At 43.9% G+C, this 13,051-nt stretch overlaps 1 protein-coding gene across 3 annotated transcripts in view; it reads left to right on the forward strand.

Moving 5' to 3' along the window:
- The window catches only part of pip5k1ca (phosphatidylinositol-4-phosphate 5-kinase, type I, gamma a), a gene marked incomplete at its 5' end in the record, with an annotated part of 71,994 nt that overhangs the window by 42,403 nt on the left and 16,540 nt on the right, over window positions 1-13,051 (forward strand). For all 3 annotated transcript variants that reach the window (XM_080015237.1, XM_080015236.1, XM_080015238.1), the window contains 4 exons: window positions 2,806-3,105; window positions 5,768-5,976; window positions 6,305-6,388; window positions 8,066-8,114. In XM_080015237.1, the coding sequence (XP_079871363.1) occupies window positions 2,806-3,105; window positions 5,768-5,976; window positions 6,305-6,388; window positions 8,066-8,114 (642 nt within the window). The remainder of the gene's footprint in view (window positions 1-2,805; window positions 3,106-5,767; window positions 5,977-6,304; window positions 6,389-8,065; window positions 8,115-13,051) is intronic.

Consider the following 13,051-nt stretch of genomic DNA (forward strand, 5'->3'; position numbering starts at 1 on the left):
CCATAGTGGTACCGGGTTTCAGTACCCATGATGGCGCATGATCATGTTTTGGTTCACAGTCTGCACGGAGAGGAGGGGCCATTCACAGACTGGTCCATTGTCAATGTGTTTGTGAGAGAGAGAGAGAGAGAGTGAGAGTGGGGCAAGGAGGGGCTGAGCGAATCAGTGCGCTGTGCTCAGCTCTAAAATTACATACGATTTTTCCCATTTTGGTAAAAGAAAATTGAATATCAATCTTACGGTCAATGTTGATATTGTGGCGAGCCGCCACAAATCAAAGAATGTATGGGAAACACTGTATGATGTGTTTTGTTCACGTTTAAGTTCAACTTTATTCGTCATTCATCCACATACAAAGTATACCGCAAAGAAATGTCGTTTCTCACTGACCAAGGTGCTAACACAAAAATACAACAGTCACGAACAGTGTTGGGCTCGTTACTTGTTAAGATTAAATTTATTGCTCATTACTCTTTCCAAAAGTAATATTAATTTACTTATTTCTCCCAGCCAACGGAAATTTGTTATACTATCATATTACTTTCCGGGCTTCCGTGTGAATGCCGGTAAGGGCAGCTAAGGCTTCAACTACAGGCACTACCTGTGTCTTCTACATGTACTAAAACCCGATCGGTTCAGTTGGCAACACCAATCTATGATCCATCCATTGAGTAATTTCCCGAAACGCCAAGTTCTCTCCATCCGTGTTTGTTTACACTTACACTCACTCCCACGTGCAGACACCGTATTATATCGTATAGCAGTTCTGCCGGCTGATTTGGACATAGCTTAGGGGTGGTATCTTATGTGCAGCTGTCCCATCAAATGGGCGTTATCAGATCACGCAATGTATTTTTCATGACGTACAGCAGATGTACCCAGTGGAAATTTGATTTCTCCGATAAACTCAAAATGTGGCGCGACAATTATGAAAATGAATCAACAAAAATAAGGTTTTAACAAGTTTTTTGGCGGGGGGGTAACTGTAATGTTATTATTGAAATTTTATTAGTAATTCATTACACTACTTATTACTGGGAAAAGTTATATTATTGTTGTACTGCCCAACACTTGTCACGAAACACCATACCACACAGGAAAAAGTACAACTACAAAACGAACTGAACTACGAACGCGGGTCTGGCAAGGTGTGACTGCTGTCGTTTCAAGTGCGCTGTGCACACCCATATGTAAACATACTGTAGCAACCAGTGTAGCAATGATTGACAGAATAAAATAGATGATTTAGCAGAATAAAAACAGTGGATAAGCAATATCATTTAAAAACAGTGGATAAGCAATATGATTAGAAAATCAAATATAAATTATGCAGTACAACTGTCATTTTAAAAACTATGAGGATATAAGTAATCTCTATGGTGATGCTGATCATAACTAAGGCTACGTTCACACTGTAGGTCAAAGTGGCCCAAATCCGATATATATATATATATTTTTTTCTCATGTGTGACTCAGCTCTGTTTTTTTCATGACAGTGTGAACAGCACAAATCACATGGGATCTGATCTTTTCAATTTGGAGTTGGGCCACTTTCATATGCGGTCGTAAATCGGATTCAGGTCTTATTTTTTGCAGTGTGACCTCAGTCTGAACAGTCAAATCAGAATTCATGTGACTTTTACGTAACTCTATAGCAGGAGTAGAGCATAATGTGAACAGCCAAACAAAAAAATTGGATTTGGGCAAAAATCCAAATTGAGCACTGAGGCTTGCAGTGTGAACGTAGCCTTATTTACTACTCACTTATTTAATATCTTATGGGCAAGCCATACCTTAAGTCTCCATGACCATGTCACAGTTAGTTTCTTGATTTCTGTTTTTTGGCTGCTATATCTTTTCTCTTTTTCTCAAATTTACTTCAACATATTCGGCTTTTCTAATTCTGTCTTTTTAAATCGGCCTCATCTGCTCCTTCCTACTTTTCATGTTCATGTTTCCCCTGCTCGCTGTCCTCTGGGAGGAGGATTTGGAGGGCTGGGGGGGCGGCTGTCCGCATGTGTTCGTGTTGTTGACTTTTCACGGCTGTGCCCCGTTCACCAGAACAGAGGGGTCATATATGGCCCTGGGCTCTCTCTCTTGTTCTCTCTTGTTCTCTCTTTGTCTTTCTTCATCATTGTGTGTATATCCTTCTCCTCACAATTCAACAGTCACCCTCTCATTTGAAGATCATTGGATCTATCTTCTTTCCTTCAATACACCATCCAACCCATTCGGTCCTTTGTCCGTTCAACCTGTTTCTCTCTCTCTCTCTGTTTTCCTCTTTCTATCCTGTCTGTCATTTCCTGCACTTCTTCCACATCTGTCGGTTTCAGACTCTTGTCTCTCACTCTGCCTCCTTTTGTATTAATTTCCACCTGCTTGGTCTGCTATATCTCAGTGTGGACCAGGACTCTCATCCCTCATTTCTTTGATGGGACTGCACTGGCTCCCAGTTCAAGGTCAAGGTGTGCCCACCCTGCCTAACCTAATTTTTTTAGATTGACTGAAATATCCAGCAAAGATGGGTGATAAAGGGGAAGGCCCTCAGTCAAGGAAATTGTGATTTTGCTTCTAAGTCAGTTCTCACGATAATACTCAGGATAGGACAAGTTCGCATTTCTTTCAAATTCATTCAAAGGTGATGCCGAAGTTAAACAGTAGAGACAAACCAGTGAGACATGAACACATAATTTGCGTTTTAAGTGAGTGGCCCAGGTAATTTGATCAAACATTTACAGTCATCCTTTTGCTTATGCATTATTCACCCCTTCCCCGCTTCTTTGGTCTTCTGTCTTCCTTGTCCAGAACTTGAATCAGAATCCTCGAACCTTGCTGCCCAAGTTCTTCGGCCTCTATTGCGTTCAGTCCGGCGGCAAGAACATCCGTGTGGTGGTGATGAACAACGTCCTGCCCCGTGTGGTGCGCATGCACCTCAAATACGACATGAAAGGCTCCACCTACAAGAGGCGAGCCTCCAAGAAGGAGCGGGAGAAGGCCAGGCCCACCTTCAAGGACCTGGACTTCATGCAGGACCTGCAGGACGGTCTGATGCTGGACCAGGACACGTACAGCGCCCTGGTCAAGACCCTGCAGCGGGATTGCCTGGTGAGACAGAGAACATGAGGGAGAGGAAAGTACTGACAAGGGCTGGGAGATGGATCAATATTAGCATTTTTAGTAGCATATCATTTTGGGGCCAAAATATCATATTGTATATGTAATTCCAAATGAGAGATTTTTTACCTTGTTTTCTCAGCCATTGCTGCAAAACTACTGTAAAATGCTGTAAAAACCCAGAATTTAACAAAGCCATTATTTGGCGAGTAACTTTTGTTTATATGTATATGTATTTATTCATTTATTTATTGGAAATTCATGAAACATATTTGAATAATATTAAAGTGTGCATTTTTTATTATGTTAATAACATTATTATGTGTTGTAACATTATTCAACAAAGGCATATTGAATTTTTGTCTGGCCCCTAAACTGGCAATAGGTTGGAAATCTCGTATTCAGTATATTGTTCAGTTCAGGAAAAGGTTCCAAGTGTTTCTTTTATCTTTAAAAGCAAAGTGCATATTTAAATCTCTAGTTTGGCCTTTGCAGTCAAGCTTGTTCAAAGGGACAAGGTGAGATAGGGTGTGTGTGTGTGTGTGTGTGTGTGTGTGTGTGTGTGTGTGTGTGTGTGTGTGTGTGTGTGTGTGTGTGTGTGTGTGTGTGTGTGTGTGTGTGTGTGTGTGTGTGTGTGTGTGTGTGTGTGTGAATGGCAGGGATTAGGGGATAATAAGAATCATTATTTGACAGATGCTTCACCCGAATGTCTACAGCTGCATTGCCAAGACCCCCCCCTTCCATCTTGCTCTCTCTCTCTCTCTCTCTCTCTCTCTCTCTCTCTCTCTCTCTCTCTCTCTCTCTCTCTCTCTCTCTCCACACCAGTCTCACACCAGGAGATTGAAACTAGTAATGGAGGGTGGGAAGGTTACACAGTAAGGTCTTCCAGAGACATTGAGTCTCAGCAAAGGAATGCAAGGCAGGAGGGGACAATGGGAATGATTGTTGTGTTATGATGAAGGGATTCAGCGTCCAGATTACTGTGCCTTGAGGGCAGGGAGAGAGAAAGCAGAGACTTCAAAATAGATGGTAAGAGGAATAAAGAAATACAAATAAAGGAACTCTGTAGGGAGAGCTGAGGTATATTCAGCAGATTATAAAAGAGGATTAGAAAAGGAAATGGAGGGATACAGGAGGGGGAAGGAGAGACAGCTTTTTATGAGTGTTTAGCACCCCTCCCAATAAATCAGAGCTTTTGTTATGAGCAGGCAATGGAACAGGGTGTCTGGTTTGGTAGCAGTCCTGCTCTGCCTAATGAATAACCTGCGTGTGTGAGTGAGTCTGTATTTGGCTATACATCGATTAGCCACAACATTAAAACCACTGACAGGTGAAGTGAAAAACATCAATCACCTCGTTCCAGTTGCACCTGTCGAGGGGCAGGATATGTTAGGCAGCAAGTGAACAGTCAGTTCTGGAAGTTGATGTGTTGGAAGCAGGAAAATTGGGCAAGCGTAAGGATATGAGCGACTTTGAGAAGAGCCAAATTGTGACAGCTAGAGTACAGGGTCAGAACATCTCCAAAACGGCAGGTCTTGTGGGGTGTAATCGTGGTTAGCACCTCCCAAAAGTGGTCCAAGGAAGGATAACCAGTGAACCAGAGACAGGGTCGTTGCCGGCCAAGGCTCATTGATGTGCATGGGGAGTGAAGGCTAGCCAGTCTGGTCCAAACCCAAAATTAGCTACTTTAGCATGAATTGAATTGCCGAAAGCTTCTACAATGACCCTGTGAGCGTCAGAACTGGTCCAGGGAGCAATGGAAGAAAGTGGCCTGGTCTGATGAATCACATTTTCTTACACATTATGTGGATGGCGTGTGCATTGTTTACCTGGGGAAGAGATGGCACTAGGATGCACTATGGGAAGAAGGCAAGCCGACGGAGGCAGTGCTCTGGGCAATGTTGTGCTGGAAAACCTTGAGACCTGGTATTCATGTGGATGTTCTTTGACACGTACCACCTACCTAAACATTGTTGCAGACCAAGTACACCCCTTTATGGCAACGGTATTGTTCTCCCTGTGCTCACTTTGGGTTTCCTCCATATATCATCTTAAGAACCCCCCCACTGAAAACATGCACAAGAAACATCGTCTGACCGGTGATGGACGTTGAACTTGGTCCCTGGGTGCTGTACTGTAAGCTGCCCACTGCTCCTGGCTCCTGTGTGTGTGTGTGTGTGTGTGTGTGTGTGTGTGTGTGTGTGTGTGTGTGTGTGTGTGTGTGTGTGTGTGTGTGTGTGTGTGTGTGTGTGTGTGTGTGTGTGTGTGTGTGTCGGCCATAGCTGCACATAATGCATGTGTTTTGGTGTGTGTGTGACAGTGGATAAAGACGATCTAAAGCTGAGGAGGTTAGGAGTTAAATTCCGTTTGGAGTCAACCTTTGTAGTAGATGTGCTTAAAGCATCCATCTCCTATCATATCTATCGAACCATACTTTAATCCATTCATTCAACCAACCATCCATCATCCTTACATCCATCCTACACTATATCCTATATACCAAATTTCCATTCAGCCAGCCATATGTTCATTCATCTATCATTCCCCCATCCATTCATCTAAACCAACCATCATTGAGCTATACTTTCTGTGATGCATCTAACCTTCCATGTCAGATGCATATGCTGAAATTGTTCTGTCTGAACTGCCCAAGGTGCTGGAGAGCTTTAAGATCATGGACTACAGCCTGCTGCTAGGCGTCCACAACATCGACCAGGCGGAGCGGGAGAGGCAGATGGAGGGATCGCAGGGTGACAGTGATGAGAAGAGGCCCATGGCCCAGCAGAAAGCCCTCTACTCCACCGCCATGGAGTCGATCCAAGGAGGAGCCGCCTGCGGAGAGTCCATCGACACAGACGACACGTGAGTAAAAAAAAAAAAAAAAAAAAATGATTGAACATTTTTGGAAAAATAAGATTACAACAAACAAAGGCTGTTTGTACTGTTGCTAGATAGATAGATGGATGGTCTTTTGTCTTCACGGTGGTGAGCTGAAGGCTCTGCCTGTACAGCCTCAGACATATGCCCCAAGAGTGCTCGCTTCATGTCAGAAAGCAATAACAGTAAATGATGGCAACACTCTGTGTTATATTAGTCTATATACAATGGATATAAACAGTGGAACCCTGCTTAGTCCAAGCCGCTAAGTGTTTTTGAAAACAGCAATGTTATTTCTCTGTTCTCTCGTCAGAATGGGAGGCATCCCAGCGGTAAACGGGAAGGGGGAACGGCTTCTTCTCTACATTGGGATCATCGATATCTTGCAGTCTTACAGGTGAGTTTTACTGACAGTGGTTAACTGTGCCGGTAATTGTCTAATGTTGTGATAGAGGGCCACAGGTACATCAGAATGAATTCCAATTGTTTACTCCACTTGTAGAATTCACTGAGAAATCACTCTAATCAGAAATCACCGAAAATTTATATCCGATTCTGTGCCGGTCAAATTTACACACCGTACTGTTCTCATGTACTTGTAAAAATGCTTCGATACCCAATAGCAACATAATGCAACGTAGTTGCTTAGTTGACACTCAAAAATAGAGAGCGAAAGAAAGAAAATTTCGGCTGTTTGGAGGTACTTTAAGGTAAACGAAGATTGGATAATGAATTTGTCACTCTCACTGCAGCGGAGCGTGTGCTCTGGTTGTTCGTAGTGCACGAGTTCCACTCGTGGTAAAAAGTTTGACTCTTTTTTTTGAGACTTTGTTCTTGACGACTCAGTTAGTAAAACATGCCGTTCAATTTGAGCCAGTTGGTTTAATGCACGGTGAGCGAAGGAGGACTTCCAGTGAACAAGAGTGAGAAGAGTCGCTCATCTATTATTATAACTTTTTTTGCAATGATTGATCCAATTTGGAATTTGGATTAGCAAGTACCATATAAATAATAGAAAGTTATATTTGCACTCAGAAGTGAAAGAGACTTTCATTTGAAGTTTGAATTGGGCATTTCCATGTTAATTATACGTACATGTTGTATCATACTAAAACTCAGTGAGTTACAGGTTCTATTATACTGAAACTTGGTGACAGTCCGATATTCTATTTTACTGGGACTCAGTGACCGTTCCATGTTGTATTTTATTTTATTGACATTCAGGAAAAGTTTTATGTTCCATTATTGTTCCATAGTGAATACTGAACAATAATAAACACACAAAATCAGCAATCTCACTATTGTGGTGACTGAAAATTGCAGTGGTACTACATATATGCAGCCGTCCGATCACGTGGGCGTGATCAGATCAGGTGATGTATTTGTCATTGACGTACAGCAGAGGGACCAAATTATAATAATCATTTGATAGTCATAATGATAATACAATTAGATTTCTCTGATGGAAGATATAAACTCAAAATGATCGAACAACGATGTAAAATATATTTAAAAGTAAATGTTTTATTACCAACATATAACTGAATGAAAATCAGATTCGGCCAAAATCAGAATCAGCAGGTCAGACTCAATCTGAATCGGCCAAGAAAATTGCAATCTGTGCATCTGGTGGAGTCATTTAGCTGCAGTAACTCAAACACCACGGAGACTCCCTGTTTACACTATTGTGGTACTGAAAATATTTTCCCATGGTTGGCAGGTCTTAAATTGTCTGTAATCTAGTATGTTATCCATTGTAGCAAAAGGAGTTTTCAGTTCACTGGAGTACAAATAAGCCTGTAATAAGGGATCTTCCCACAATGTTATTGTAACATTCTCTTAGACTGAAAGAATACAAAATAATGTTCTTGTTTGGATGTACACAAAGGATGGACACATTATATGTGGATCATTCATAAGATAAAACTCATACATTGAGACATTTAATTATATCTGGCAATATATTAAGCTCTCTCGGTGAAGAAACAGCCTTTTGGCATGTTTTTTTTAAGCCTATCAACCTAATACATTTTGAACTTTACCGTTCTAACTTATGCTTCCTTCTCGACTGCAGGCTAATCAAGAAACTGGAGCACACGTGGAAAGCTTTGGTTCATGATGGGGTGAGCTCTATTTTAAATTAAAATAACATGGAGACAGACTGACTGTGTACACTCGATATATACGAACACAAATATGTCTACAAAGAAACCAAAAGCATGTACAGTACACAGACATGGGACTGAGTAATATGGAATAGTAATTAATTATCACATTAAAGGAGAAATCAGTGACAGTAGACAATTGCCAACAAGTTGCGACCACTGAAGGCTGTCGCACCATTGTGACACCATTGTCAAACTCCTCCGTGAATCTTCTTAGTCTTCAGAGCAAAGGGGTCAATCTAAAATGAAACCGGTTTGGGGACTTAAGCGGTAGGGGTGGGACAAAATATGGATGATACTTCAATTTGCAATACATTATCGATACACTGGCACCAAATATCGATATTTTCATTCAAACATGGTGGTGCCCTAAACTAGTGGTGTAACAGAACGTAGGTGATCCGTACGGTTCGGCATGGATTAATTGCAAAATGTAACAATCGTAGTTAAATACGGTTTTACTTCCGTCTCGATGAAGAGTTGCGGTGAATAGCTGATAAGACAGATGTGTGCTGTGTTTTACTCTGAAGTGCAATAATTGGTTTACGGTACGTCGCGCTACGTTGCTGCTACTTTATGACATGTGGTGAATGAGCTGTGGATATAGCCACAGTCGGCACTGTGCGTCTGCACATAATTCAGTTACTGGGGGCAAATTTAATCATATTTTTCATTCACTACCATGTTTAAAGGAAGAAGGTATCATGTGTGCCTCATATTGCTTTAAGCTTTAATTTACCAATGGAGTATTGATCAAATATTTTATATATTTGAAGATATAAGAAGAAGAATCTTTAGTTGTCACGCAACACACCACACTACAACACATGCATACATACACACACACATGCAGACGCTTTTGGATGGTGGCCGGTGAAATGTGGCTTCTGCAGTCGGTTGTCAAATTTTGTGAAACTGACACCACAATTCAGTAACTAAATACATAATTCCTGCTTTTTGCCTTTTTAGTGGTATTTTTCTTCTTCAGTTACACAGATATCAGGATATATTGTAGGTGAATAGTCTTGCAATGTATCACTGTAGAATCGCTTGTGGAATCACTGTAATGTGATACCATCGTTATCATAGGCAACGCATCGTCATAGTATTGCATCATGGGTTACTCTGCGATTCCCACCCCTAATAAGCCGTGTAGTTCATGGGACGGAGATTATGGGGCATTTACACTACATACACACAAACATACAGGCAAGTGTAAATCCCTTTGTTTAAGTGTTTGGTTTTTATATTATCCAGAAATGACGAGGCTGTGAAAGTCTTTAGTTGTGTTTAGAGTCTGATTCGATCTCTTGGTTTGGCTCTTTGTCAGAGTTTTGTCTCACTTTTAATCTCGCTGTTAAATTTGGTTTTGAAGAAGAAAAAACATCCTGTCTATCTGCCTTTCTCTGCTTGTGTGGGTTACTGTCTGTATCTCAACTCACCTTCAATTCCTGATCTTCATGGACCTTCCAGACACTTATTAATATGTGTATACTGTACTGTAATTCTTAAATCGTCAAGAACTGCTGCAATAACTCTGTCCTGTGGACGACCTGTAGGATGACAAGAGCACAGTTTTTTTGTTGTACAGAACCACCACCAATCCCCCTCTTTGGTGAACTATTTTACTTTTACTACTTTTACTACTTTAACTAACTAATCACTACTCCAAGAGGGGGAGAATCACCACGGGTGATGGAACCGAACAACAAAATGTACATCGAAAAACCTTAACATAGAAACAAACAACAATATGTACACGGAAAAGCAGAGTTAATTAGGTCCAGGAAAAGTGGAACAGCAATTGGGAACATGGCCTCTTCCTGTCATAGTTATGGCAGTAAATGAGGAAGAAAAGGGGAGGGATGTAACCAGGGGGGTGTTGGGTTGCGTTCCAAGCAGGTTGTGTGTGTGTGCGTGTGTGCGTGCGTGCGTGCGTGCGTGCGTGCGTGCGTGCGCGCGCGCAAAGTGTCCACTGGTGAGTGTACTGGACTTATCCCCATTGGTTTTGGTGTATAAGGTCGGTATTATGTTGTGGCGCCTCCTAGCAGCGGAAAAGGCCCCAAAGCCACCCCTGCGTACCGCAGCCATACAGACACCGAGCGGCTGCAGTAAAGCCCCGGGCACCCTGCCCTGCAGCCACAGAAGATCCCCCAGCCTTCATAGAAGCCGGAAGCCTGGAGAGCAACCCCACGCCCAGCCTAGAGCACCAGGCCGCACACACGACCCACCCCCATGTGCAGGCACAAGGTGCAGGCGCAGAACGTGGGCCGCGGGCACCAGGCACGGGCCACAGGCCCGGAGCCAGGTCCCGCGCCAACAGACCGACACCCCGCCTGAACCGCAGGCGAGCCGGCGGGACTCCCATACCCACCCGTGCAAGAGCGAGGCCCACACCACCATTACCACAGCCGACCAGACACCCCACCCGGCCAGGAGCCTCGGAAGCCCATCCAGGTCGCGGAGGGGCACCTGGACGTTAGCGGACACCAACAGGCCACCAGATATATGGGCCCTCCACAACCCGGGGCACCCACCGCATAGAAGCCGTGCAGTGGGAGCAGAGGCCGACAGCCGCCCCCCACACCCCAACCCACACTCACAACAGCTGGCCAGAAACCACCAGGCGCAAGCCTCCAGGACTCGAGCCCAGCTGGCAGGGGGGACGCCCTGGCAAACCATGCCCCCACATCAACCCACCAGCACCCCGCCACCCCTCCCGCCTCACAGACCCTGGTCTGGTGGAGTGTTGTTCAAAGTAAGATTTGTGTGCTAGGTGTGTGTTCTAGGCTAATATGAGTGGAATTCAAATTTTGGGACGGACGAGAAGCATGTTAGGGCAGGAGTGCAACGGGCAAGATTGCAACCACCCACCACATCCCCAACCACATAGCTCGCACCCCATCCATCCCGCAAACCCTAGGGCTATTATATGGTGTATGTACTGAGTATGAGTGTGTGTCGCAGCTTACTGCTCGCTCAGAAGGCTAATTCTGACCCCTGTCCACCACCGAAAGCGCCTACAATGGGCATGCGAGCGTCAGAACCCGACCATGGAGCAATTGAAGAAGGTAGCTTGGTCTGATGAATCACGTTTTCTTAGGGTCCGGGTTAGGGTCTGATCCGATCGAGCATCTGTGGGATGTACTGGAACAACAAGCCCGATCCATGGAGGCCCCACTTTGCAACTTACAGGACTTAGAGGATCTGCTGCTAACGTCACCTTCAGAGATCTTGTGGAGTCCATGCCTCAACGGGTCAGAGCTGTTCTGGTGGCACCTGGCGGAGCTACACAATATAAGTAGTTACTAGTGGTGGTTTTAAAGTTAGGGCTGATTGGTGTATGTATTATGTGCTAAACTATAACTATCCATCTTTATTTAGCTATGCTAATGTTCAAACTGGTTAAAAAAAAAATCTTAAACTCTGTTTTAACCTGGTTTGTCATGATAAAATATGTTTGAAAAATGTCAATGCAAAATGGCAACACATACACTAAACACAGGGGATCTATATGTGCACCTTTTGTGACCTTACATATTCTTACTGCCTTTCTTTCACTCTCACTCACTCCATTATCTTCACATCCCAAGGGGCTCCTCCTGTCCTCTGTCGTCTACTGTTACTATACATGAACAGGAGGATGTTCTTAATATAGGATCCTTGTCTTTCTCTTTCTCTGCATCACCAACCATCCTTTATCTCTTTCCTCTCAATCTCCTTTGCTGCTCTCCGCAATGCTCTTTTTCTCTAATTGTAGACACACACACACACACACACACACACACACACTGTACGTGCTGCATAGCAACGACAATATTCCTCTGCACGTCACTGAAGCTGGTGATAAGAGGACGCTCAGAGCTTACTCTCTGAAGTGTTTGACACGAGTGCTATGGCACTTTCCACGCACAGTATGCTCTTGCCTCAACACAGACTCAAATACACTACTCACAAAAAGTTAGGGATATTTGGCTTTCGGGTGAAATTTATGGAAAATGTAAAAAGTTCACGCTACAGTGATATTATATCATGAAAGTAGAGCATTTAAGTAGAAGCATGCAATGGTGATTTCCTCATCTCAAACAATTTATTGAAACAAAAGCCAACAACAGTGGTGGGTTTACCACAACAAAAAATGTCAATGTCTTAATAACTTGTCATGTGGCCTTGAGCATCAATTACAGCTTGACAACAACATCTCATGCTGTTCACAAGTCGACTTATTGTCTGCTTAGGCCTGGCCCCCCACTCCTCTTGAAGGGCGGCCCTCAGGTCATTGAGGTTCCAGGGTACAGAGTTACGAGCCTCTACACGGCCACTCAGCTGATCCCAGAGGTTTTCTATGGGATTCAGGTCTGGAGAAAGTGCAGGCCACTCCATTTGAGGTGCCGAAGTCTCCAGCAGCCGTTCCCTAATGATGTGACCTCGATGAGCTGGAGCATTGTCGTCCATGAAGATGAAATGAGGCCTGTGTTGTTCATGCAGGGGCACAATGACTGGATTAATGATGTCATTCAGGTAGTATGGGCTTGTCACTGTACCATTCACAGAGTGTAGGGCAGTTCTGCATTGACTAGACACACGTGCCCACACTGTACCACCACCACCACCAAAGGCTCGTTTGGTGACAACAGTGGCTGATGCATAGCGCTCTCCTTGACGTCTCCAACATCGTTGGCGGCCATCATTTCTGCTCAATGTGAATCGACTTTAATCAGAGAACAGCACTGAGGCCACTGGTCCCTCGTCCAGCGTAAATGCTCCCTGGCCCATGCAAGACGATGATGCCTGTGCCTGGTGATGTGGTCAGGTACCCTTGCAGGTCGTCTAGCACGCAGACCACGCTGATGTAAACGGTTTGAATGGTCTGACGTGACACTTGGGTGCCTCTC

This window comes from Zeus faber (genome assembly GCF_960531495.2).
Source record: "Zeus faber genome assembly, chromosome: 1".
Classification (NCBI taxonomy): domain Eukaryota; kingdom Metazoa; phylum Chordata; class Actinopteri; order Zeiformes; family Zeidae; genus Zeus; species Zeus faber.